Below are 25,929 nucleotides of genomic sequence, written 5' to 3'. Positions count from 1 at the left end.
CCCACAGAATAGCGTGAGGCATTGTATGAATATCTTCAGTGATCATCTCTGGGAAGCCGGGGACATTGTTGATCACATGCCCAGTTCAATGACGTATGGGTAACATCGGTGACCACAGTAGAGATATTCCATCGGCCATTCGGTGTTTTGATGCTACCGACGCAAACACATCTCACATCAGATCATTTCAATTGCGCACAGCTCTTTCCTTTATCGCCATTCCTCACTACAGAGACAAGAACCGCCATTTTTGAGTGATCGACACAAGAATCGCGGATGGTGTCTGGCTAAAGTTGGTGTGTATGCACGTAATATTATTGCGACGATGTTGATCCTCCACATGAACCTATCAGAATGCCACTTATGATGGAAACTTCACAAAATATGGAGCTCATCCTCTGTTAGATCTCGTTTGCCAAGAAGGGGCACGGGGAAAGGGTTGAGCGGCTGTCACATCCTGTCAGCTAGCCCTACGGGACGTCACTCGGATGTTGGTGCCGGGATCCATCTTAAGTCGCCTGTGTGGTTGACAAATCCATAATCTTGGGGTAATTCCAGACCCCTGGACGACAGCCGTGAGGTCTGAGAAATCTGATCATGGGTACCAGGTGACGGAAAACAGTCAGCTTGGAAGTATGCTGAGCCTCCTAGCTACTTGCGGGTACACGGGTCCACGGACTGAAACAACGCGTGCATATGAGTACATTGCTAGGGAACGGTACCCGCCAATGATCTAACCGTTTGAAAGAAGGTTGAAACTAATATGGGCAATCTGGATGTCCAGGAACGTCTATGAGTGGGTCAGATAGGTGGTCCTAGACTAAGGCAGACTATGTCGTTTCGGTCTGTTCGAGAAGCTCTATCGCAGCTATGATGAACAGACTCGCTCTAAATTTGAAAGTAAATGCAGATTTAATACTTTTGTTTGCTTATGTTCGTACATCCTCGATGAGTTTTCACTTGATTCGTGTGATGTAGAAGGCGCTGAGAATCTCTCATACATCTCTATTCTCACTCAGTCAATGTCTCTCATTACAAATCATCTCCCAATATAGTATGCGTTATGCACGCAGGCATTTTTAGATGCTCTATCCTCATCTAAGGTCTGTTCTTCAACAAAAGTCCTCTGCATGCTCTTGAATGCAATGTTGATGCAAAGCAAGAATACCGCATATCGCTCTTCTTTCATATTTAAGTATTCTCCAATCATTCATAGAAGTTGCAGGGCTATCCAACATCAGCCTAAATAGTCACCCGCTGCGCCCAAGAACTTGCAGAGGCGTCAAACAGTCTTACCGTGCATCACGCAAGGAAGATGAACCCGCCACAGCCGTCCTTGCGTTGACATTTTCGGAATTAGGCTTTAAGAAATGACACCTCGGACCGGTCTGGCAATCCGAGTCGACCGAGCCAGTAACTAGAGAAGAAGAAATCAGGAAATATTCCACACGGCTGGCACTTTGATCAGCACCGTATTGATGGTAAGTCCCCCCGGTGTGGAGGTGGGGGCGAAGAGGCGGAGAGATAGGATGGAGGGCTCCGTTTAAAGTTCCCGATCAGCATTGCGGCAAGGCGGTTCCGCTACCGATGTGGGTTTCGGGCCGCGCGGGGCAGTGTCCACCACGCCGCTGTCCCGCAGGCTTTATTCCTTTTTCAACAATAAACAGGACAGATCTTCCTTCCGCGGTATTTCACATTGCCTCCCATTCCACGCAATCGGAGGAACAATCACGCCGCTGTAGAAGAACGTCACTAGAGCGAAAGGATGAAGGTCCTTGTCATCGGAGCGGGGTTAGGCGGACTCGCCTGTGCGATCGCATGCAAGCGGGAAGGCCTGGAAGTCGTGGTGCTCGAGAGGGCAAACCGCATCGTGCCCGTGAGTCTAATCACGCGATCGAGCCTGAGTTTCGGCTCCTTCCGGAGGAGTCTGCTGACTTGTATTTTGCCTCTTCTTTTTAGATTGGCGCTGGGATCCAGGCACCGCCCAACGGGACAAGGATTGCGCGGCAGCTGGGATATCTGGACAAGCTGCTGGAGAGGGGTGTCATCGTTGACGAAATGGAGCTGAGGCGGTATGCGAACGGGAAGCATCTGTTTTCGCTCTCTGCGAAAGAGTGTATGGAACAGTATGGAGACCTCTGGATGGTTTGTCATCGCGCTGATTGTCATGCGGCGTTGTGGGAGACGTGTATGAGTCTTGGGGTGGATCTTTGTCTGGACATGGATGTTGAGAGGATTGATTTCGATACCAATACGGTGTGGCTCGAGGATGGAGATGACATTTCCGGGGACGTGATCATTGGCGCCGATGGTGGGTATGGTGTCGCCGTGAAAGGCCCATCGCTTTGCTGATACTGAGCAGGTCTGTACTCAATATGCCGCAATCAGCTGCTTGGAACGGCATCACCAGCAGTTGAGACGGGGGATCTTGCGTACCGAGCGTCATTTCCCGCAGAGCAGCTCAAGACACTCAACGACGGAGCCGTAGATGAGCTGTGTTCTCGAAAGCAGGTGACAGTGTGGTTGGGACCCCAAAAGCATACAGTGTTCTACCCTGTCAGGGGCGGGAAAGAATTCAACTTGGTCTTGATCAGACCCGACAACATGGCGCCCGGAGAAAGGCACATTGAGGGGGACGTTGGTGAGATGAGACAGAGCTATGAGGGTTGGGATGAGACGTGAGTTGGACCCTTTGATCTTCCGCTCGAGCAATTTTCGGCGCTATCGGTGATTGAAAGATGTCACTGTGCCAATGTTCCGGCGAATCAATGAGATTATTGGCTAACAATCATTTACAGGTTGACCAAGCTGATATCTTGCATACCAAGAGTTAAGAAATGGAAGCTGTGCACGCATCCTGAATTGAAGACTTGGACAAAGGTTGGCCATCACAACATCCAGTGAAACACCATGCTAATGTGCCTAGGGCTGTGTCGCTCTGCTGGGAGACTCCTGTCATCCGAGTCTTCCATACCAGGCACAAGGGGCAGCCATGGCTGTCGAAGACGGTGCAGTCCTTGGCAAGCTCTTGGGCTTGCTCAATAACTCTTCGAATGGAACCGCGCCGGCGGAGTTGATTCCGGAGGTGCTCCAGCTCTATGAGACACTGCGCAAGTCGCGGACGACCGTGAATGTTCAAGGCGCAAGGTCGAACCAGAAGTGGTATCAAATACCGGACGGGCCCGAGCAGGAAGCGCGAGATGCGGAGATGGCAGGTGCCAAGTTAGCAGACGGGCTGTCACCCACGGGCTGGAGGTGGATTGACCCGGAATATCAGAAAGAGCTGCTCGGTCATGACGTCGTTGCTGAGGCTGTCAAGGCGTTTGGAGAGTGGAAGACGGCTAGAGCATGAAGTTCTGGCCTTCATATAGTAAGCACTGAAGGCTTGAGGGATTGGCAATGAATGTGCAATGGTCTCCAAAAGCACAGACTAAGTGTACATCGTTTCCAAGCTACACCTCGCCTCCTCATTTCCTACACTATCTCGAATGTACGACCAGTTTTCATCGCACACCATATCTTGTACACCGCGATGACAAGTGACCATTGTCCGTATGACTTTAATACAATACGCTTCCGATTGACTGATACAATGTATGTCATGGAAAGGCCGTTAAGCTATGAATGTCAAATTATCACACAAGAAAATGGAACCCAGCAATCAAGTCCCCCACAACATCATTTCCAATCACTCCTGGTCTTGTAAGACTTTGCCGGTGCAGCATTCTCGCCACGTGCGTTGATGACCCCAAAGAAGGTCGTGCTGTTGCCATCAAAACAGTTGGTGGTGACAGTACCACCGCATAGATCATACAGCTTCTTCTCCGATATATCGCAGTATTTCATGTCAACATAGGACGCGATGTCGTATCCTACCGAATTCGGGTGCTCGCAGATCTCGGTCGCCGTCTGTCCCGGAATTTCAGTAACCACGATCCGTTCCAGGTCCATATTTGCGCCTTGTCTCTTCCTCAAAGACTTCTTGGCCAGCCGCTTCTTCGTTCGTGCAAAGGGGTTGTTCTTGTGATATTCCCTCACTTTTCTTGACTCTCCCTGCTCCAAGTATATGTCCTTGTCATACACCTTGTCGTCGAGGACCAAATCTGGATTGACGTCTGCTCCTTCCTTTTTCTTGTCTTCACTGTCTGGGTAGTATTCCAGTGGTGGCTTGTAGAACGGAATCCAGCCATTCGGCTTCAAGTTCCTCCACCAAGTGAATCGCCGAGTCGTGCAGAGGTATTTGTGTCCATCCCGGTTGTACAGTGCGATCTTGTCTTTCGCGGGCAACATATCCTTGAGATGGTAGCTCATCGCCCGCGCATTTTTCGTGCCGCTGTGCTCGGAATCCAGCCAGACGCATCTCGAGGTCAGGCGGTTGACGAGGTCGTGCGTCAACTTGCGATCACTGAAATACCAGCTCTGCCCGCAGGCGTAGCCGGTATCTCCGAAAAAGGCTGAGGTATGTCTGCTGTTCGAAACTTGAATCATTGCGATGCAGATGGCGTCGTTGTCCGCGCTTAGCATTATGTATCCTGGATCCTCGTCTTTCCTGCCGTTCATGGTCTGTCGGATCACCACCGTCTTTTCACCCCCTTGTTTCACGTGGCCTGCGTAATGGCCTTGATACTGTCCCATCCGTTGTCCTTCTTCATTCCACAGAGCGACCGAGGGAAAGTTGCCATCTGCGAGACTCAGTTTCTTGCCGTCGCCGAGGCCGACAGTGACCATTGTCTCTGGGATTGGCTTGCCGAAAGTCCATGCGTCGCTAAATGGCGATTTTGGGATGCCATCTGGAAACACGAACGAGGCCGGATAGAAAGTGTCAAATCCCGACAAGATGAATCCACCATAGGGAGTTGTCATGATTCCTGGTGTTGATGGGGGCCACTTGTGGAGATCAGCTACGAGGTCAGCCATGAACAGAAATCAGCAAAATCAACGAAGATGGCTCCATATGAAGATATTTGCCGTCTCTGAAAACTCAGAAGAAGCGACGCTTTGTTTTATACACCGCATGTGAGCATTTGTTGGCGTTGCTTTATTCGACCTCGTGCGCGAGTTTCTCAAATTTTCGTACAACGGAAATTTCGTCCAGGTGGGCCATCATGTGGCACCTTAAGAACATGAGGTATTCTTCTCAGCTTGGCAAGTTAGCATATTCAATTCAATTCTTACCGTAGTTCAATAGGAGCCCGCTGAAATCATTACGGAACAAATGCGGCGGGAGTTTGGAGCACCTGGAAACGTTTGACATTGCCGTCGTACAGAAGGGTTCAACTCCGTGAAAGACAACGACGAATCCGTCAGCCGATTGGTATTCATTCGCTTCGAGGACAAAGGAAGCTTGTAATCATCACACATCACTCCGAAGTTTATGTTCGTGACAACATTGACGGAGCTCAACCTTCAATGTTGCTATCCGACTTGAAGTTACATTACTTCACCCTGGCGGGGCCAGCTTTATTTTGTCTTCTTTCCCTTCTCTTTCAAACGGGTAATTCTTGATGTCCTGAGATGGGAACACACATTCCTTTGTAACAGCACATCCTAGGGTAATTTGAAATTTTGAATGCAATTGCGTTTTCCCTTGATTTTCTGGACGTCGTTCTGTCGCACAATTAAAGAAACCTCGAGTGACCGAAATAATGGAAATGATCATGTCTCGTCTAAATCACTCTATGTGACCAATCATATCACAGAAATGTTACTTTTTGTTCAGTGTGTGCTTGCGTACGGGTATACGTACGTTTTGATGACCGAAGGATTATTACTATGAGAAGAATATTACTAAGAGTAGGAGATAATTACTATTATGAAGTTCCACGACCAAAAGGCCTAAAATGCATGTGCTTTTCTGTCCTTTCATAGACCCCACCCATCTACACCCTCCATTCCTTCACAGACCCCAAGGCACACAAAGACCGGTGTTCGGGTCCGGAGCCATCTTGACACCATCCTTCTGACACTGAACGTCCTTCTTGCCCCAGCACTGGGCGCCCTTGAAGTTGTCCCACTCAAGAAACTCGGCGTGGTAATCCTTCTTGGCGCTGACGTTGTTCCAGGCTCTCCATACCATAAGAGTGCCCTGGTAGAGCTTACGGCCATCAGGGCAAGTCTTGCCGTTGGTGCCGTTAGGGAGCTCGAGAAGACTGCCCTCGTCCCATCCGGCGCAGTCAGGGCCCACGATCAAGCTGACTCCGCCAGATGCCACGGCGAGGGCGTCGTCGGGGTTCTCGGCGCAAACGGTCGTGTCGCACTTGACTTGGAGACACATGTTGCTACCGTAGTTGTCGCGGAAGGCATCTCCACGTGGAGCGATGTCCTGGGCAGTGTCGATGGCGGCAGATGCACAGAGCTGGACGAGCGCCAGGTAGGACAAGACTTGCCTGTATTCCGTTAGAAATTATCAAAATAGAGAAATGAGGCGCTGGAAATCTTTAGAATGCAACTCACAACTTGGAGAACAACATCTTGCTGAGATTTCTAGGGACGGCGACGGCGTTGATGCGCTCTGACGGTCTGCCGGTTCGTGGCGATGGATTTCTGGGATGCTGGCTTGAAACTTGCAACAAGACTTCGTCTTTTCCAGAGTATTTAAGGCATGATCGTTTGAGAGACGACAGCCTCAGAAGCTCTGTTGGCCGAAACTACCCGAGCCATTTTCGCCTTCATCAAGACCTTCATCAAGACGTGGGACCGGTCTGACACACACATACAACTCTCGTATATGATGGTTTATTGCAAAAGATCATTCAGACATCAGAAAAAAGTTTTACAAGAAAGATCAACAGAGTGTTTCAGCGGGCTGTCCTCCGCGGGATAATGTTTCTAACGGCTAAATCCTACATCGCTAAGTACAGAGTGGCTACGACAGGAAATTACCGAAGGCTACTTTTAAAAGGTTATGACAGCCCTATTCAAGAAGAAGCCAATGCCATGCCTGATCTAACAAGTATGCTTGACCCACTGCGCGACGATCAGATCACTTGGGCCGGCCTCGGGAGGAGCCTCACATACAAAAACACCTTGATGGCCAGCGGACCACCTTGAGGGTCGAGAACCAGATCATAACATATTAAGAGCCCCACACACAAGAGCCTCAAAAGACCCAAGTCCTACTAAACTTGCTCAAAGTTTACATGCAGAACCCTTCCCTTCATCCTGAAACAACACGGCAAAAATGAAAACAACCCGTAGCTCGAGCTAAGCTTGACATCATTGCCGTGTCTTGTTCCCGCCGCAATGCTACCTAGGGATCCCACAACAGCTGACATGTAATTAAGTGTGTCACTGTTTCATACATTAGACTTCCGTACAAACAACTGTCAAAAGCCGACAATAGTTGGCGATCAACAAAAGTGGGAAGAACATGCAAGGTTACAGGGAAGCGGGTATATCCTTAGTCAAGTTGGTGCAGCGTCGGCAAACCTCACTTTCTGATTCAGAATCGGCAGGTAGATCCGCAACAAAAAGTCTGCCCTAATATAGTAGTTTGTCAGAAGCCGCACGTGCAGTTTGTCTCTTTTGGGATGCGGCTCCGCAGAAACTGATGTCGCGCATGAAGACATGACGCGCATTTGGGTGAGGGCTCCCCTGAAGCGGGAGCAGACACCTTCATCTCTCAACTCGGCTCAACTCAGCGCAGCTTTTCTCAATTCAGGTTGACGAACGGTTCTCTTTCCGAGAAAAGGGAAATAAGTCGCCTTTCTTGGTTTAACCTTACGAAATCCGGAATAGAGGCCTTTCCGGAAAAGCAGTTATCTGATCATCTAAAGTTTTCGGGTGACCCACATTGTAATGTTATCTGATCGCCGAAACTTTTCGGGTGCTCCGTGAACCCAACTATATTTGCTCAACTAGGGTTTTTTAGGTGCTCCGCATCGTGAGAATTGCATCCGTTGGCACGATATTATTCTCGTCGATACTACGGTACTTACCGCCGTGAGACTCGGACGAGGTTCAACATCGCCGAGCTTGGATTTTGACATGTCGATGCAATACTGAAGCAATGATTATAAGTAATACACAACGACTTCACGATAATGCCTTCTTTTTCCTCTTCATCGGCACACAAGTCAAGACTTAGACAGCCGCACTGTCCTTTCCGGCCTATTTCTTTGTAACCGGCACGATGTTCTTCTCTAGTTTCACTCTTTTGCTGGCCTCGGCCACAGCCGCTACGGCCCAGGCCCTGGTACCTGCCGCGCCTCCTGCGCCCATCGGCAAGGTTGACTGGAGAGCAGTCAACTGCAGCGGTGTCATCGTCGACGCCAAGGCTTTGCCCGACAAGCGATGGGAGGCGGCTGGTGCATCGGATGCCCTTCACGAGGTCTTCGCTGCCTGGCGCAACTACACCACTGGACCCGACGAAGTCAAGTTCCAGTTCAGCGAGTTCGTCTCTTGGTACTTTGGCGGCCCCGAGGAATGGCACTGCAAGGAGATCTTCGACGTGCCTTGTTCGACCACGCTCGTTTGTGAGGACACCAAGTATCCCGCTGGACATCTCATCCTCAACTCGTTCTCCAAGCTTCACAGGGTTAGTTACACAGTTCTTTCTTGCTCCCTTTTTTTTTCCTTCTTTACATTCATGTGGCTTTCCTATTTCTGATCTCATGCTAACAAACGTATTAACAGTTCCACCACCGCTACTTTGAGGCTCTCAGTCTGGCTCAGCAGGACATTCAGTCCGAAATGGACCTTTTTGCCGAGTCTTTCTCTGTGCCGCCTCCCAGAGACGAGTCCAAGGACCAGACTAAGAGAATTCTGCTCAACGTTGCTTACGGTGTGATTGGTATTGCACAGGCCTACATGAACAACTTTTGTAAGTTTGCAGCCCCGCAGAACTAACCCACACTTGACGAATCATGTCTCTAACTTGAGTGCGCAGTCATCTTTGCAAAGCCTGTCGAGCAAGCCGCTGGACAGATGATCTCCCAGGTCTGGCGTTCGCAGTTGACGACCACTCTCAGTTACAGTATCTTCACTGGTTGGGCCATCGGTAAGGACTACATGCTTCCGTAAGTGACGACCTTTCTTCAAATCTTCAGAATGGCTTGCTGACCAGATTCCACAAACAGAGGCAAGGACCCCAAGGTTCAGTACGGATCTCTCGGTGCCATGATGGGCGATGTCTTCGACAGCTGGAAGGCCACCCAGACAGCCTACGTCGACAACATCTTCTCTCCCAACAACACCGAGACCGAGAACTTCCTCATTGCGGCTTTGGACAACGGCCTCATGGGTGCTACTCCAGATGACCTCAACGCCTACGAGATGTCCAGAATGGTTCAGAAGCTGTTCTACCCCCGCTTCATGGTGTCCATCTGGCAGACTCGCAAGTGGTCCAAGAGACCCTTCGTCCTGTAAGTCACACACACACACACCAAACAACCCGTTTGCCTCACCTTCTTACACATTTCTATAGGAAGACCAACCTGCCTTGCAAGATGGCCACGGGCGAGAGAGACTCTTCCCTCTGGCCCTTCCTGCCTGACAGCGACCACGCCAGAGCCGCCGCCTGCTACGAAGACAGACTCTTCTACCTCGTCGACATCAGAAGCGAGGGCGTCAAGCTGACCACCGAGTACCCCTCCATCCGCCCCAACATCTTCAAGAGCAAGCACTGGCCCCTGACGGCGCTCTTTGGCACGGAGACCATGGACGGCTCCCGCTACGGCGGCGTCACGAAGGAGGACATCGTCGCTGCTGCCTACGGTGGCTGGGTCGAGGGCGGCTACAAGAACAACGTCTACCAGCCCAACTACACCGACGTTTCGCCCCATGCCCAGGCCAAGCTGTGGTCCGACCAGGGCAACCGCAGCCCCGGCTTCGTCAACATGACTCTGTGCCAGAACATTTACACCATTGTCGGTAACGTTGTGCACGGCAAGCCCGAGCAGAACCCCTCGTGGCCCTGCGCGCCTCTCTCTGAGATCAAGCCGCTGCCCCCTGCTTGATCTAGTGGGATGTATTGAAGATCTCCTTTTTCTTCTTGAGGTGGAAGGGTGGTAATGATTGGGAAAGGAATGGAAAATGTTTGGTGGAAAAAGTCACTCGTTCAAAAGTTCGGCTATTTAGCCTGATATGTCTCTCTTAGATTCAACTGCAGTCTAATCTTAATGTAATATTTCTTTGCGTCTAATGCATTCTGTCGATGGCAACTCCTTGGAGTCCTGCTTTCAATTTCGACACCGTCTTCAGCCTTTCAACTATTCGCTCGAGAATCAAAGCTTTGCAATTAAAGCAGAAACTTCTTCTACAAATCGATCGTCGTGCATCGTCGGGCCTCAAAAATGTTATGTCTCGTTGAAATCCGGTCCTCGATAATGTTCCCCGCATTTACGAATACAGTCGACCTTATTAGTATGGCATTGTTACCTAGATAGAACTTGGCTTGGTCATGGGACGCGAACTTACCATTATACTGTGACACCTCCCATTGCAGAGGATATAATTTCCCCCATTGTAAACGCAGCCCTCGATGCACTCTCGCAATAATTGTGGGCAGTGGGCGCTGCACATGACGGCGCTGACCGTTGGCAAGATGATCAGTGTAAGTGCAACGAGAAATGAGATGTGCTTCAGTGTTGTAAGCACCGAAGTTGACATGACGGAAGATTGGAAACGGTTGTGGTGAGCTGATAGAATTAGAAGGTTGCATGAAATGGACTGGACTTGACATCCACGGTCACGGAAATGACTACTTTATATTTGCTAAATCTGAACGTCCTAGCACTTGTATCTAGAGGATTTGTTTAGTTCTCTAATTGTATCACATACTTCAGACCGGCCTCGACCCGATTTCGAATGATTAGACGAAATACTTGATAAGCCCGCAATGTCAACGTATCGCGTCTTTGTCTTGAGAACTGTCAAAATTTTAAATCACAACTCAAGTTGGTTTAGCTCCTGTGCCACGGGGATCAAACATAGCCAACACTGAATTAAATGTAACCTTGTGATGCCCATCTTCTGCATGCATGGTTTTGTCAACACCTCTGTAGTCGGTTCGCGAGGTTCGTATGCCATGTTGACAGTGCTCTGAGAGATACAAAATCAGGCAACATAGTCTTGAAAGTGACAAGAGATGAGTTAAGCACGGACAGTTTTCAAAATGAATTGTCAGGCCGTGATGCTATTCCTTCCTTCCGTTTCGGCATCGGTCAAACTCGTGCCTCATTCCTTTCTTGTCAAAGCCAGGCAGGCCACGGCAACCCTTCACACCCAATCACTCTCTTCTATTCTCCGAATAGGCCACTTGACCTGTGCCACAACAAACGATACCACTGACAAATTACTCTCGAACGTCTGACTGTGCTTTTCGTTTTGATGTCAATCAATCTTGTCTCCGTTAATTTCGCCCCTGCAACCTTGTTTTATTCGGTTTGCAGCCAGTGTTGACAAGTCAAATCTGATTGGAAAGGAGTCCCAGTAGTCTAAAGTGCCATTAAATATGCACTAACTCGCTATGGGTGTGGTAGCACTGAGATTTCTTTGGCCCGGTGCCAGGCCGGCAAACGCAGGTCAGACGGGACCTCCTCCGGGCCAGGGTCCGACCGGGTTCCGCGGATGGCCCCGGACGGCCCACATAAGCTCCGTAACAGACCTGGTCGATGCGATCTAGGACGCGATACAGCCTTAATTGGTGGCTTTGTCCGAAGTGGAAATAGCCACGTTCTCCATATCAGTGAAGCATCAAACTGTTCTTGTAATTGACATGTCCAATAGTCACTTAGTTCGCATGTCCTGTTCTTTCTAGGCCGTGCTGGCGGTGTGAACGACGCGATCGAGCAAAACGCATCCGTCAATCTCAATACGACCAAACCATGCAACCCAACACACCCAACAACCGAGGTATCCGACATTTGAAAGCATCAATAATCCCTCCGTCCCTCCGTTGGCACCGATCCGAGCCCGCCTATCCAGCCAAGACCACTACGAAGTGTTTTGCCATCCCGTCACGCCAAGAAAAATTAAATCGCGTCGCGCCAAATTTTCAGAAGGCTAATTTATTCTGAGCCGAGGTCCAGCACAGCTTGCTCACTAAATAAATGCCAATTGAATTGGGCAGGTACGCAGCGATTAAACGCCGAACCCCGTCCGCGGGTGGGCCCCCACGCCTGGGAAAGGTGCCTTTCCTCATCCCTGTCCCGGTATCGTCACCGCATCCCGTCCCAACGCAAACACACAACCGCAACCCCGTTGGGGGGACAAGACAGCACACGCAAAGTGGACCTTTCAATATCGGCACCAAAGGCCTGGGTAACACTATCTTTAGCGTATCGCAGCAGGACCACCCAGCAAAAGATAATTTACCAGATTAAAAAAGTAGCCCACCCACCACCACCCCCCAGATGCCTCCCCCTTCCGTCCTCGCTCAATGCTCCAGCACACTCTGGTGCATCATCCGCTCTCTACCCCTCTGGACCGTCGTCCTCGTCGTCCTCCTCCTCGGCGCAGCCCGCCAGCTCGTGTTCCCGAGCATCAAGTCCGCCGATAAGAAGCGAGCGCCGCCGCCCTCACCGCAACCGCATCGCAAAACTCCCTGAGCAGGAGAGACCACGAAAAAAACTCAAAAAATGGCGTCCGCAATCGCCAAAGCAACCCGCACCGAGGCGGACATGGACCGCATCCCGGTTCGCGTTGTCCGCTTCATCCGCCTCGCGACGGCCGGCGGTCTTGCCTACGCCGCGTACAGGATTCACTGGCGCATGCTGCTGGCGAGCTTCTTCACCGGCCCGGGGAAGATCAGCCGGATCCTCATGCTCATCTTTGCGCTGCTGAACCTCAAGAACATGCCCTTCGTCTGGACCGTACGTTCTCCCTTCCTTCAACGGTCGAGAAGACCTCAATCGCTGATCCAGAACCTTATACAGTACCGCGTATGGCACGCAATCCTCTACCACCTCTTCATCCGCAAATCCCCCCGCCTCGGCCCGCGCTCCCTCTTCCGCCCCATGATCTCCCGGTCCCACGCGCCCATCATGGAGATCGACTACAACGTCCACAAGTCCAACTCGACCTACTTCTCCGACCTCGACGTCTCCCGCACCCACCTCTGCACCTACCTCCTGCGCCCCGGGTTCCGCCAGCTCACCCACAACGCGACGACCAACCTCGTCCTCGACCCGCGCTCCGGCAAGCCCGCCAAGGGCAGCCTGGGCATCATGCTCGGCGCCGTGCACTGCTCCTTCCGCCGCGAGATCACCGCCTACGCGCCCTACGAGATGTGGTCGCGCGTGCTCGCCTGGGACCGCAAGTGGCTGTACATCGTCACACACTTCGTGCCCAAGGGCACCGCGCGCCCGACCGAGTGGCTCGACCCCAAGTTCGGCGGCGCGCGCGTGCGCCGCGGCCCCGGGAGCAACACGGACAGCAAGGAGTGGGAGAAGAAGATCTACGCGACGGGCGTGAGCAAGTACGTCTTCAAGCTGGGGCGCCTGACGGTGCACCCGGCGGTTGCGCTGGAGGCGAGCGAGCTGTTGCCGCAGAGGCCTGGCGGATGGCAGGGCGGGGAGAACGGTGTCGGGGATGAGAGTGTCGATTTGAGCGAGGTGCAGAACGATAATACGTGGGACTGGAAGATGGTTGAGAAGAGGAGGCGCGAGGGTATGGTTTATGCGCAGCAGTTTGCCAACATGGACGATTTGCATGGCTGGCTTGACGGCGCTGACGGTGGCGATGGGAGCGCGTTGGGTGTTTTTGGACTAGGTTAAAGGTGGGAAAGTGATGATACCCGATAGAATAGACTGGGCGGAGAGACCTGGAGAATACGACAGTGAGCAGGTCCCATTTGGAAGGGTGCAGAACGGAAAGATGGCCTTAGACTTCATCGTAGATCCTATAATAGAGCTAGATAGATTCAAGTGTACAGTTACACGTTGTATTGATTGCTTAAATGACTAGATTTGTTTTCCCTCCCAACTCCGTGAACAAAGTCCCCTGTGTATCCGTCACGTCTCCTACACAGGCTTGAAGTAGAACGACCCAAAGGCCAAGGTATCCAGGCGACATTTCAAAGAAACTCCTCAAAGGGCCAGAGCGGCGGCGGCAGCGAGAGCTCCGGCCCAGCCAGCGACATGCATGGTGGGTGCGGCGGCAGGGGACGAAGTGCTCGCGGCCGCGGCCCCGGTGGAGGTTGCGCCGCCGGAACCGGTGGAGGAGGCTCCGGAGGTAAGAGCGGCGACGGAGCCAGTTGCCGAGACGCCCGAGGAGACCTGAGAGCAGATCTGCTGGGCCGTCAAAAGGACCTCTGTTTTCTTCTGTTAGTCTACGTTCCCAGGCTTTGTTTCAATGTGTTGGTAAGAATATACTGGTCTGATCATCCGCACTGCAGCTTGACTTGGACAGGCAGTTGACGACGACGGGCGTCAGCTGGTCCTGCTTGGCGCAGGAGCAGGCAAAGTCTGAGATATCGCAGTTGACGGACGTGGCAGCGTCACGGATACATGTGACGGCGCAGGTAGGAATGTCTGCAACGAGCTCGTCGACGGTCTTGGCGGCCGCGAAGGCAGCAAGAAAGGCGGTGATGATGGTGTACTTCATCTTGAAGACTGTGTTATGAATTGACGATAGACGTGCCGTGAATCGCGTTTGAGTCGTTCGCTAGAGCTGATGGAAGGCCGTGTGGTTGAGCGAGCGTAGAGACGAGTGATGCAGATGCGTAGGTGTTGCTTGATGTATTCCGCCAGTCAAGACAGAGCTGGGAACGAGCGGCTTTATTAAAGGCGTGGACGGATTTCGCCAAGACTGCAGACACAGCCAGCCATTTGATCATGGAAACGGGATAGGTCTAGAGAAGCGATCCATTGAGAGCATCCATCGCACAGCCGGATACCTGGCTAGTTCCCCTGCGCCAGTGTGTCGCACCCCGGATTAGGCCACGAGCCGCTTCGACGGATGGGATAGTGATAGGCAGCTTCCTCTCAGGCGAATGGAGAGCTCCTATGTTTGTCAAGTTGCATGACATGCTGTCTCTAGCTGCCACTCGCGGCGAGTCCCAGCCATGATCGGCCACTACGGCACGCTTGGCACGAAGCGTCTGTCATTTTGGCGAAATAGGCCGCTTGGACTGGTTCGCCGTAGTCGTTTGGCTCGTCCAAGTGGCGTTTAGGCTAACCCTCAGAGTCGTGGTCTGATTCGAACAAAGAGGCGCTAGAGTGGCCTCTAGGTGAGTCGGGAGCATCCATTCTGAATCCCCGAACTGGTGAGAATCCTCCGAAAGCGTCAGGGCGCTGGCCTGAAGGGGAGATCCTGGCAACTCAACAGGAATTCTGCAGAAATGCCCCTTTTCTCCGGAACCCGATCACATTTTGCTGTTGATCCGTTGCAGCGACGGCCTGTCTTTCTTCCATTGAGACCGTCTTCAATGCGTACACATGGATGTTGACGTCGATGATTCAGGGTCGCGACTGGGCGCAACATGGAGTAATGCAAGCTTAAGGCACATCGATTAAGCTCATCCGCCCCTGGCCATCTGCTGCAGGACACAATGGGTGGAGAATTGGCGTCTAACCAATTAGCAAACCCCGTCTTCTGGTGCACGGAACGCAGAGCGAGCTCCTGCATTAGCCTGTCCGTCGCTCGACGTGGTGTGCGGTCTGTGTTCTTCCCGTCGTGCCGTCCAAAATGCTGAAGACAAGACGAAAAGCCGCAGTAAACATACTAAACTGTCCCTATATGAGGAGATTGAAGCCTCTGACACTCGTGTCGCACAATGTGAATGCGAGAAACCGCTGATATCCAACCTCCAGCTCCACCCCGTAGTTGAAGGCCATGATGGTCGAGAGGCAATACTGTTGACGTCTCGTCTCGAGTTGGATGCTTGATTTGGATCCATCGAGTAGAGAAGCGCTAATAGCTTGCCGCCACAGCCAGGACCAAGCCACCTTGGCCTACTGACCTACAAGATTGGCTTGCTCAACCTCTTGGTCAGCTTTGTGGACTCAAGCGCTCTGCCACCATCCGTCAACCTGCCTAGAACACACACTATTGTGGATGAGTTGCATTAGTAGTACTTTGCCATCATATCCGTCTCAGCGGCAGGCGGATGGCCGTGTCACGCTGTGGTACACACGCAAATCCATCTCAGGCGTCTGGCCCAGCCGGCACCGAACCCTACACGAGGCGTGGCATGCTGCTCACCCCGAAACGTGATGGAGAAGCACTAGAACTGCCCGTCAACCGGAATGAGCAGAGCCATGATAGGATTGGGTAGAACCCCAAGCAAATTATGGACTGCTGCTTTTACGATAGTTGCGAAGAATTCTCATGCCGACGGGAGGCACCTTAACCAGCCTGTCGGGGCGGGACGTTTAGGGCAACCCGCTTCGGGCGCAGTGCAAGTCTAATCCCGCCGGTTGCCCTGAATGTCATGGCAAGAACGCAAACGGAATGCTGAGGCAAGGTGAACGAATGAGAAAGGCCAATACGAGACATCCGTTATCACGTGGGTTAATCCGAATCCGAGCTGCCGCCACTGGTCTCAAAGGCCCGGCCGCTTCTTGAATGGCCTCGCTTGGCTTGGGCGAGCTTATCTCAGGCACGATCTTGCTCCGTCTGTCTGCTGGACACCAAATCGTGAACATCTCTGTTCTGCAGGTTGTTGCCAACAACGGCGCATCCAGCTGCTAGCGACAGATAACACTCATCAACAGGCGCTCATCGCCGGCAGGGTCGGGATTCTGTTTGTGCTGAAGTGCGGAATGCATCGGCCCTCATCTCGAGAGAGCAACATGATGGACAAGAACGCCAACAGGACCCCAGATGATCTGCTCGACTCTTTGTCGTCCACTGCTGCATGCGGCCGCAACTTGATCGATGGAAAGTAACGACAAAGCGTCTCTTCAATTGTAGTCGATACGTGGTCCAGACCTCCCGTTGAGATCGCGACTTTTTAGTGTAGAAGCCGCCGCCGAAATCCAGGACCGCGGTTCTCCATCGTCATACATGCGGCACGCTTGAAGGCTTTCTCCGACATTCATTCCGTTTCGTTGTTAGACTCAATCCAGGCCAAGGCCTTCGAGGTGATCCACGTTGACAGAGGGGCCATCGATGGAGCCGAAAGTGCCAGTTGTCAGTCTTGACGTTGGGCAGCAGTTAATCGGAGGGTCGAGAGGCGCCTGCCAGAGGCGCGAGCAAAGCCATTTTGAGTCTGGGTAGGATGAAGGTTTAACGGAACTTGACTTGAACAGAAGATTGACGCCTTTGAACCGCTCACGATCCAAAGGCCCAGTTCGTTGGTTGAAATGCCAATTCCCAGGCTTGTTGTAATGAGGTTGGCGCGGTTGGTGGAAGCAGAGAGAAGACGAGGAGCAGCTTGACAGCTCACGTGCAGGGGAGGACCCCCCACAGTGTCAGTCCGTGCGCCGATCGTTCGTCATCCACGGTGCTCACGGTGCAGAAAGATGCCCCTCCATTGCAAATGACCTAGCAGCGGCCGTCGCGGGGCAGCCGTCCGGGCTCAACACGCCAAACCGTCAGCCTTCTTCCACAACGCGACAACTACACACCGCAACAAGACGAGACCAGCCTCACATCGCAAATATGCCGGATCAACCGGTCTCCGTTCTCTTCGTCTGCCTCGGCAACATCTGCCGCTCAACAATGGCTGAGGGCATCTTCCGCCACATTACCCAGAAGCCGCCGTACAAGGGACTCATCTCCAAGGTGGATTCTTGCGGTACAGGTACGCGCCATACGTCATGACAAAAACAACCCGACTTCCGGACAGCACCGCTGACAAGAACGAACGAAATGAACAGCGGCGTACCACGTTGGCGATCCCCCAGACGAGCGCACGATGATGACACTTGAAGACAATGGAATCATGGACTACCGTCACTCCAGTCGCAAGGTACGCCCGTTTTACTATGCGATAGCGCTTGTGAAAACCGGATAGCCGCTGACTGCCCCATGATTACCATTAGGTCTCGCCCGCCGACTTTGACAAGTTCGATTACATCTTCGCCATGGACAGATCAAACCTCCAGGATCTCCAGAGGCTACAGCAGCGTGCCCACTCGGACTCCAGGGCGAAGGTGATGCTGTTTGGCGAGTTCTCCGGAAAGCAGAGGCCAGAGACCGTGTCGGACCCATACTATGGTGGCGACGAGGGATTTACAAAAGCCTACGAGCAATGCACGCGATTTACAGGCAACTTTCTTAAGCACCTCTTCCCCGACATCGACCCGAAGGCGTAAGGAGCATCTCCTGCTTCTTAGGAGAAGGCTATCAACGGGGCATGGGAGAGGATCTCGGGGGAGCTCACGGGAATCCTCGGGGATGCGTGACAATAGCCGCGGCAGGCTGCAGCCCGTTTCTTCGTCGCCGCAAGAAGGGAAAAAAAAACTTTGACGCTGGTGGACGAATTGTCAACGGCTGCAGCGCGAAGTCCGGCAACGCGACTGGACAGGGGCCAATTGGGCGGGCCAACAGGATACCATACCATAGCCAGGGTTGGCCGCATGGTGAAATGAGCATCGCTGCACTGCATATTTTACATACAGGCAAAGCATGGGGCATTTGAGAGCGTGTCTGGTTTGATTCCAAAGCAACGTGCATATAGAAAGATTACATTTCCACATACCAACCAACGGCCAATGCAGCAGAGACGTAAGATGAAGATGGAGACGTGTGAAGGTCAAGAGCCCCGTTGCAGACATGCGAAGAGGGACAGGCACCTAAGCGAGATGGGATCGGGAGGACGGCTACTTAGCGTCCGTTCTGCAGCGGCGCCTATCACGGGATAGAGGACGGGTCTGCATAATGGTGATGGGCGCTTGACAGGAGCTCAATGTGACGAGGGCAAGCAATCTGGCCATCTGGCAATCTGACGCCCCCAAGATTCTTCAGGTTCTTCAGCCCTACAGACACATGGGGGTTTAGGGCCTTGTCGTGGCCGCGGTGGCCCGGCCTAGTGTGGTGGTAGCGGCTGGCGGCTGACGGGCTTGATGTCGAGCTGAGATGTCACTTTGGCGAGTAGCATGGACGAACATGTGGAGGATTCGCCGGTGAAAGGCAACTTTGCTGACGGCAGATCTCTCTGCACCGGACGAGTGCGAATGGACAGGCTTCGGGGCTGCAAGCTGACACCTTCGCTTATGGGAATGGTGCTCTGACTAAGGCCCGGGTTTCCAAAGCCAAGATGGGCTACTCGTGAACCTCAATGTCCTGTACCTGTAGTGCACCAAAGTTCGAGGCTGGAATTCCCAAGTCTTGCCCAGGCCCGGCAGTTGACTTGAGCGCAGCGGTGAAGAGTAGAAAAAAACGAAATTGCGCTCTTCAGATCCCAAACCTTGTTCTCCATCAACAAGCTTGATTCAGAGCTGTTTCTGAATGCGAGGCGACTCCTTGGGATCCATAATCAATTCCTCTTTCCTGGAAATTTCAGTGATTGTCGCGCGGTTGCAGAGCTGCACCTCCAGTCACGATCCTCAGCGGTTACTGGCCCGAGGCAGCTGGAGCTCATTCGAGGCGGGCCAATGAGAAGCTGCCAATAGCTGATGGCAGCAAATCAAGTGCGGGCCCGGGGGCCAAGAGTGGGGCCATTCCCGCCAAGTCTGCTCTGGGCCTAACGTCAGCAAAGTGGTACCTCATTGTACCTTGCACCTTGCACATTGATTACCTTGCACCCGACGAGAGATCTGGGCCATATTGCAGCCCCCAATTCCCATGGAACAAAAAAGTTAGAGAGAGGCCTAGCCAGAAGAGAGGGCGCTGTCGAGACCTGGACTGGGCAAGTTTTGGCGCTTTTTGTCGAGTGTAAATGACCTCGTAAGGCGGGCGGGGATCACTGTATCCAATGTCGGTGCGACAATGCAGATATCAACTCCGTATGCCCCCTTTCGCTTTCCCGTTTGCGGTGGGATAAGGTGGCTCCTTCGTACAACGAGCCCCTCCTTGGACCTGCCAGGCAGGCAGGTACGGACAGCTATTCGGTGAAGCCAATGCTGAGTGTGGTGTCCCCCTCCGAATTGTCTCCTCCTGTTGCTCCTCCTCCTCGGCTCGTGCCTTTGACACCCAGCTCTTTTATCGCCTTTTCCTGCCTCTCATGTGTGTGTCTTGCTCCATCCCGTAAGCCATCCATACCTTAAGGTACCCGTCTCTGTGTCTGCTACCTTACCTCCCTGGTCATCCCATCTCATCCTGCCCATCCCATTCCGCTCTGTCCTAGCTCCTAGTCCTGGGTATCTGTCCTATCCATCCTCCTCCACTAGCTACGAAGTACCTTACCTCCCGCGCCTATTTACCTACCTACCTGCTACGTACTACATCAGCTCTTTCAAAAGGTATCCTATCCTACTGCTCAATATCTACCTCTTCCTCCCCTCGCTTTCCATCTTTTCCCTACCTATCTTACCTCCGTCTACCTCGCCTCTCCCGACGCCTGCTCGCACGCAACCTTGCAACCTTCCCGGAAACAAAAGGAGAGACAAAGACGAGAACAACCCGCCTCCCGCGCCCTGGCACTGCATTGTCGATACCACAGGAACCTGCTGTATCCAGCAGATCATTATATAATACCTCCCGCCTGATCGCCGCCGCCCACTTCCCTCGTGGACTCGGCTCTGTCTGACGGGCCATTTTTCTCTTCGCAGCTCTCGCTACCCTGTCTGTTCCGCAACTGTCGCATCGCATCGCATTCCTTGCTCGCTTCCCCACCTTTGCCTCGATTGACTCGCAAAAGATACCCCTCGATTCTCGACACCTTTCGACCAAGCAACATCTCCAACCGCTGGAAAAACAATCCAGCTTCACCAACCGATCCAAAAAGCCGCAATCATGGGTGACCTGCAGGGACGCAAGGTTTTCAAGGTCTTCAACCAGGACTTCATCGTCGACGAGCGATACACCGTCACCAAGGAGCTCGGCCAGGGAGCTTACGGCATTGTTTGGTGCGTGCGACTCCTTCTCTCTTCCCCTCATCCTGCTGCTGCTGCGGCGGCGTTCTGCTGGCCGCCGCCTGCTGCTGCCCCGCCATTCCGCCCAGAAATGCTGACGACTCCTCTCCCGATGCAGCGCCGCCGTCAACAACCAGACTCAAGAAGGCGTCGCCATCAAGAAGGTCACAAATGTCTTTAGCAAGAAGATTCTCGCCAAGCGCGCATTGCGCGAGATTAAGCTGCTCCAGCACTTCAGGGGACACCGCAACGTGAGTCCTCTGACTACCGCAGAGCTGTTTCCAACAGCCCCGCGCGCCACCACCCCTCAGCTGCTGCACGACGACGCCCCAGACAAAATGCTGACAGCCTGCTTCTACAGATCACCTGCCTCTACGATATGGACATTCCCCGACCCGATAACTTCAATGAGACCTACTTGTACGAGGGTACGCCTTCTCCCGAACGCATCCGCTCGTCCGAATGCGGTAAAATGCTAACTCTCGTGGTGCTCCAGAGTTGATGGAATGCGATCTCGCGGCTATCATTCGATCCGGCCAGCCTCTCACCGACGCCCATTTCCAGTCCTTCATCTACCAGATTCTCTGCGGCCTCAAGTACATTCACTCCGCCAACGTCCTCCATCGCGACCTGAAGCCCGGTAACCTGCTGGTCAACGCCGACTGCGAGCTCAAGATTTGCGACTTTGGCCTTGCGCGAGGTTTCTCCGTCGACCCCGAAGAGAATGCCGGATACATGACGGAGTACGTTGCCACCAGATGGTACCGTGCTCCCGAGATTATGCTGAGCTTCCAGAGCTACACCAAAGCTAGTATGTTGTTTCTCCAGGCGCACATGCAACACGTGTCTCCCTTGTGCAGCTTCTGACAAATCAACAGTTGATGTTTGGTCGGTGGGATGCATTCTGGCTGAGCTTCTCGGCGGCCGACCCTTCTTCAAGGGCCGTGACTACGTCGACCAGCTGAACCAGATCCTCCACATCCTCGGAACTCCTAACGAGGAGACGCTCTCCCGCATCGGCTCGCCACGTGCCCAGGAGTACGTCCGCAACCTGCCGTTTATGCCTAAGAAGCCTTTCCCCAGCCTGTTCCCTCAGGCCAACCCCGACGCCCTCGACCTCCTCGACCGCATGCTCGCCTTCGACCCCTCAAGCCGTATCAGTGTCGAGCAGGCTCTCGAGCACCCCTACCTCCACATCTGGCACGACGCTTCGGACGAGCCCGATTGCCCCACTACCTTCAACTTCGACTTCGAGGTTGTCGAGGATGTCGGTGAGATGCGCAAGATGATTCTGGAGGAGGTCTACCGCTTCCGTCAGCTCGTCCGCACCGTTCCCGGAGCTACCCAGGCTGGCTCCCAGGCAGCTCAGCAGGCCGCCGCAGGCCAAGTGCCCATTCCTTCTGGTCAGGCCGGCTGGACGTCCTCCGACCCCCGACCCCAGGAGTACCTTGGTCACGGCCAGGGCAATGGTCTGGAGGCCGATCTCGCCGGCGGCCTTGATGGCAGAAGGTAAACGGTTACGAAAAGATTCTGTGCGGCCCGAACGGCATGCAGCATGCAAAATCGGTGTTGGGATTGCAGAGACTGGCGGTCGATTTTCGACGTTTTGGATGGGATGTCATTTCGCGCTCATATATTCGGAGACCTGAAACTTGGACTAGCGGTCGACGACGACGTAGGCATAGGCATTGTCTTGAATGGCAGCTTTTTTGGTAGAAGAGTTGTTGACGGAGAAAGACGTGGGGGACTGGATCACCCGAGGGGCTGAATGAACACACGACAAAGAATAAGGAGGAACAAGTCCCAAATTTACCTAATTCCCTACGTCCCTGGCAGTTCGACTTTTCAGATATCTGAGATGTTTTGTTTCTGACCGGCGCTTAAAGATGTCTCTCAGCTGGACATGCGCGACTAATGACTGATTGAGGTTTGCCTGCTAATTTCGTTGATCAGAAGTTTCATTGCGAGTATGCAGGTTTCAGTTGAGGTCGACTGACGGGCTTGGCTGGCTCGTCATTATCCACTGTAGATGTCTCCGCGGAGGATGGTCCCAACTAGGGTCTGTTGAATATGGCGTGAGTGCTCAGGAAATATCTCCTCTTGCCGCATTCATCGTCGTACTCATTAGGCACGGTAGGTCAACCTCGCACTTGGACTCTTCATCGCCAGTTGGCGTAAGGGATGTAGGTGTCAAGTCCACACGACGCCCTGCAAATTGGCAATGCCGGTGAATTCTCATGGGTAGATGAACAGGATGGCGTTGGCGGAGGAGGGCACAGGCTTTTTCTCTCCTCTGTCGAGTTCGCAGCAGTTATACCGCAATTGCAGGCTTGGTTGCCGGAGTTGCCGTCTGCTATAAAAGACGGATGTTGTCAGGAGACTACAACTCATCGCAATATTTTCGGATGCGATTAATTTCGGATACGTTGATGGTAAGAGTTGAACGACGTTGAACGAACTGTTGTTCATGGACCACCGTCGGCGTAAGAATGTTGGCAAGTTTAAAGATAGACGTGCATCTCGCTATCACCGCTCGCTGCCTTTGGGGTATTGGTCTAGAATACGTCGGGGATGGTTGTAGGAGGAGATCGTCGCGAGGGCTTGGATGTGGGGAAAGCTCACTGAAATGGATGGGTCAAGACAGCAATGAGCTCAGGGCCTTTCGCAACGTCAACGTCACCGCCGTCTTCTTTTTTTGGCTCTATTGTTGGGCGCCCTCAGAAAAGTTCCTTGGGCGTCTTTATACGGCCAACAACATGGCCTCGGAGTGGGAGGCTTGGTTATTCGCGCACTCCCTCTGCTATAAAAAAGGGAATATTGCCTGGAGGACTTGCGAAAAAACCAACGCCAATCGAATGGTTTCGTGGTGTTCTATCCAGATAGGAGAGCTGCGTGTCCAGACAGCTGGACGGTTTGTTTCTCCCCGATCACCGTGGATGGAGACTTATTGACGGAGAGTCTCTGAATGTCGCTGATCATTGCTTGCGGTGTATACTAGCATAATCATCCGTGAATATTCGGGTGACGAAGGCTTCATGAGCACGCGTCCAAGTGAGGCTAAGGTACGGACAGGTCATGTCTACAGTAAGTTGAGGGATTCAGCAGCGGTGACTTCAGAACAAGCACCACCACAAAATGGGACGCTAGCAAAATTCTGAGGCGTCCTCAGAAAGGCTCTTTGGGCGTTTATATTATCAACAACCGCGCCTCTATGTAGGAAATTTTCTGACCTATACCAATACCTGCGAGCAGGCATGGTTGTGGGATCTCATCGATGAAGCGGGACAGGCACCTGATTTCCTGAACAGCTGGGCGGTCTGGTGTTCCTAGGGAATCCTTGGCCTCAGATTCCTTCAAAGTGCGGCGGCCGAGTTATTTCTGTTTCGCTGTCGCGTATCACTACTTTTTGTGTATTATGAAAGAATAATCCGAGGAATACTGCAGAGTAGGAACATGCAAGCTGCTTGTTTAGTGCGACCGATGAGACCTATCAACAGCAGCAAGAAATCTTCACCTCCATTTGCTGTGCCGACTTCAGAATCATACCAAAGAGCTGCCAATATTGGATTGCTATCGGGTAAATTCTTTGCGTGTTTTATAGAGGCTACAACTCGCCATCTAACTTCTAAGACGAGTCTCAGTCCGCCGACCGTGAAATTTCGGACCTGGGCAGTACCTATGCTTGCTTGCTGTTACCTTCAGCTAGAACTTCCTCATTGCTAGCATTTTCGGAGGTGTATTCTGACAAGAGACTCAAGAGCGTCGTTATCTACAGGTAGGGTCTTGTGTCAAGAAGGTCACTGTGGAGCAAGTGGAAAGAGGTTGTTCAGAGCCAAATCGACTACAGAGCCGATGATTTGATAGTATGTACCGTGTAACGCCTACTAAATACAGTTGAAAATCAAGGGCCACGAAGAGATGAATGCCAATAGCAAGCCATCCTCCTCATATCCCATGTAAACCTATCCAACCCAACCACATCGTAAAAGAAAAGCCCCATTATCTTCTCCAGTAGCATCCGCGCCGGGGGTATATCCAAAGTAGGTTTTTGTATGTCGAGAGAACGTATAGAACCGAAAAAGAAACCCGTGAGAGTTTTAGTGAGAACCGTAGAAAAGAGACGACCGCCCCGAGACCCCGTGAACCGATGTATGGTTTTAAACGCCGAATGAAAAGATGGAAAGTGCCTCTGCGCCAGAGAGCTTATGCCTTGGGGCCGTACATCCAGTAGTACGCCGCGTACGGGACGTTGTCGGACGCGCCGGGAGTGGTGCAGGCGTGGGCGACGCCGCCGGCGGTGACGACGCGGTAGATGGAGGTGATGCCTTTGCTCGCGCCCTTGTCGCCGAGGCGGAGCCAGTCGACGGCGCCTGTCTTCTCGGGGCCGACGTCAGCCGCGGTCGGGGCCTTGGTGCCGTTGAGCTTGCCGCCGGCGAAGATGTCCTCGCCAACCTTGAAGGTGGGGACGCCGGTAGCGTCGAAGAAGTGGACGCCGATGAAGGGGAGGGCCTTGAGGCCGGGCATCTCGAGGTCGGCGCCGGGGGTGGGGAACGGGGAGGCGGAGGAGGCGCCGAACTTGGAGACGCCGTCGGAGGTGAGGGGCAGCTTTGCTCCCCAGACGGCGTTGGTGGTCAGGCTGTTGAAGGCGTCGATGGAGAGGGCCTGGGGGCCCTGGTTCGGGTAGAGGGACATGGCGTCGTAGAGGGCGGCGAGGGCGCCGGTCGCGGTCGCGCTGATGGCGGTTGCATTGGTGCCGGTGCAGGTGTAGTTCTGGATGCCGTGGCCGAGGGCGATGTGCTTAAGGACGAGGTCATCTGCGGGCGCGGGGAGTTCGACGCCTTTGGAGAGAGTGTTAGTTATGGTGATGGCTTCAAGAGTGAGAGTGTGTAAGTGGGGGTACGTACCGTTGCCGCTGGTGGGAAGAGTGGGCTTTGCGGGTGAGGTCGCGCAGCCGCCTGGTCTGGGAACTGGGCCGGCGGAGGCGAGGGCCAGGGTGGCTAGCAGGACAAAGGTCTTGGCGAGCATGTTG

General features: G+C 53.1%; 10 protein-coding genes across 10 annotated transcripts; 6 read left to right on the top strand and 4 right to left on the bottom strand.

Moving 5' to 3' along the window:
* Positions 1–1,765: 1,765 nt before the first annotated feature.
* Positions 1,766–3,352, top strand: GCG54_00010915 (FAD-dependent monooxygenase OpS4; the record flags this gene model as incomplete). The annotated part of the gene is made up of 5 exons (XM_045410827.1): positions 1,766–1,876; positions 1,960–2,311; positions 2,363–2,678; positions 2,799–2,880; positions 2,927–3,352. The coding sequence occupies 5 exons, from the start codon at positions 1,766–1,768 to the stop codon at positions 3,350–3,352; spliced, it is 1,287 nt and encodes a 428-aa protein (XP_045267885.1).
* A 326-nt stretch (positions 3,353–3,678) lies between these two features.
* Positions 3,679–4,917, bottom strand: GCG54_00010914 (uncharacterized protein; the record flags this gene model as incomplete). The annotated part of the gene is made up of 1 exon (XM_045410826.1): positions 3,679–4,917. The coding sequence occupies one exon, from the start codon at positions 4,915–4,917 to the stop codon at positions 3,679–3,681; it is 1,239 nt and encodes a 412-aa protein (XP_045267884.1).
* Positions 4,918–5,896: 979 nt separating this feature from the next.
* Positions 5,897–6,470, bottom strand: GCG54_00010913 (uncharacterized protein; the record flags this gene model as incomplete). The annotated part of the gene is made up of 2 exons (XM_045410825.1): positions 5,897–6,386; positions 6,454–6,470. 2 exons carry the CDS (start codon positions 6,468–6,470, stop codon positions 5,897–5,899), a joined length of 507 nt encoding a protein of 168 aa, XP_045267883.1.
* A 1,661-nt stretch (positions 6,471–8,131) lies between these two features.
* On the top strand, positions 8,132–9,956 carry GCG54_00010912 (uncharacterized protein; the record flags this gene model as incomplete). Its single annotated transcript, XM_045410824.1, has 5 exons — positions 8,132–8,536; positions 8,635–8,821; positions 8,888–9,017; positions 9,078–9,362; positions 9,425–9,956. 5 exons carry the CDS (start codon positions 8,132–8,134, stop codon positions 9,954–9,956), a joined length of 1,539 nt encoding a protein of 512 aa, XP_045267882.1.
* Positions 9,957–12,353: 2,397 nt separating this feature from the next.
* On the top strand, positions 12,354–12,548 carry GCG54_00010911 (uncharacterized protein; the record flags this gene model as incomplete). The annotated part of the gene is made up of 1 exon (XM_045410823.1): positions 12,354–12,548. The coding sequence occupies one exon, from the start codon at positions 12,354–12,356 to the stop codon at positions 12,546–12,548; it is 195 nt and encodes a 64-aa protein (XP_045267881.1).
* A 30-nt stretch (positions 12,549–12,578) lies between these two features.
* GCG54_00010910 (uncharacterized protein) lies at positions 12,579–13,715 on the top strand (the record flags this gene model as incomplete). Its single annotated transcript, XM_045410822.1, has 2 exons — positions 12,579–12,812; positions 12,864–13,715. The coding sequence occupies 2 exons, from the start codon at positions 12,579–12,581 to the stop codon at positions 13,713–13,715; spliced, it is 1,086 nt and encodes a 361-aa protein (XP_045267880.1).
* A 312-nt stretch (positions 13,716–14,027) lies between these two features.
* GCG54_00010909 (uncharacterized protein) lies at positions 14,028–14,544 on the bottom strand (the record flags this gene model as incomplete). The annotated part of the gene is made up of 2 exons (XM_045410821.1): positions 14,028–14,251; positions 14,313–14,544. 2 exons carry the CDS (start codon positions 14,542–14,544, stop codon positions 14,028–14,030), a joined length of 456 nt encoding a protein of 151 aa, XP_045267879.1.
* A 3,000-nt stretch (positions 14,545–17,544) lies between these two features.
* On the top strand, positions 17,545–18,200 carry GCG54_00010908 (Low molecular weight phosphotyrosine protein phosphatase; the record flags this gene model as incomplete). Its single annotated transcript, XM_045410820.1, has 3 exons — positions 17,545–17,686; positions 17,763–17,854; positions 17,928–18,200. The coding sequence occupies 3 exons, from the start codon at positions 17,545–17,547 to the stop codon at positions 18,198–18,200; spliced, it is 507 nt and encodes a 168-aa protein (XP_045267878.1).
* A 2,581-nt stretch (positions 18,201–20,781) lies between these two features.
* On the top strand, positions 20,782–22,413 carry GCG54_00010907 (Mitogen-activated protein kinase spm1; the record flags this gene model as incomplete). The annotated part of the gene is made up of 5 exons (XM_045410819.1): positions 20,782–20,894; positions 21,019–21,151; positions 21,262–21,328; positions 21,397–21,711; positions 21,779–22,413. 5 exons carry the CDS (start codon positions 20,782–20,784, stop codon positions 22,411–22,413), a joined length of 1,263 nt encoding a protein of 420 aa, XP_045267877.1.
* Positions 22,414–25,103: 2,690 nt separating this feature from the next.
* On the bottom strand, positions 25,104–25,925 carry GCG54_00010906 (uncharacterized protein; the record flags this gene model as incomplete). Its single annotated transcript, XM_045410818.1, has 2 exons — positions 25,104–25,738; positions 25,805–25,925. 2 exons carry the CDS (start codon positions 25,923–25,925, stop codon positions 25,104–25,106), a joined length of 756 nt encoding a protein of 251 aa, XP_045267876.1.
* Positions 25,926–25,929: the final 4 nt, after the last annotated feature.

The sequence above is a fragment of the Colletotrichum gloeosporioides genome, assembly GCF_011800055.1.
Source record: "Colletotrichum gloeosporioides strain Lc1 chromosome Unknown consensus_17, whole genome shotgun sequence".
Classification (NCBI taxonomy): domain Eukaryota; kingdom Fungi; phylum Ascomycota; class Sordariomycetes; order Glomerellales; family Glomerellaceae; genus Colletotrichum; species Colletotrichum gloeosporioides.
This window is presented reverse-complemented; position numbering and strand designations above follow the sequence as displayed.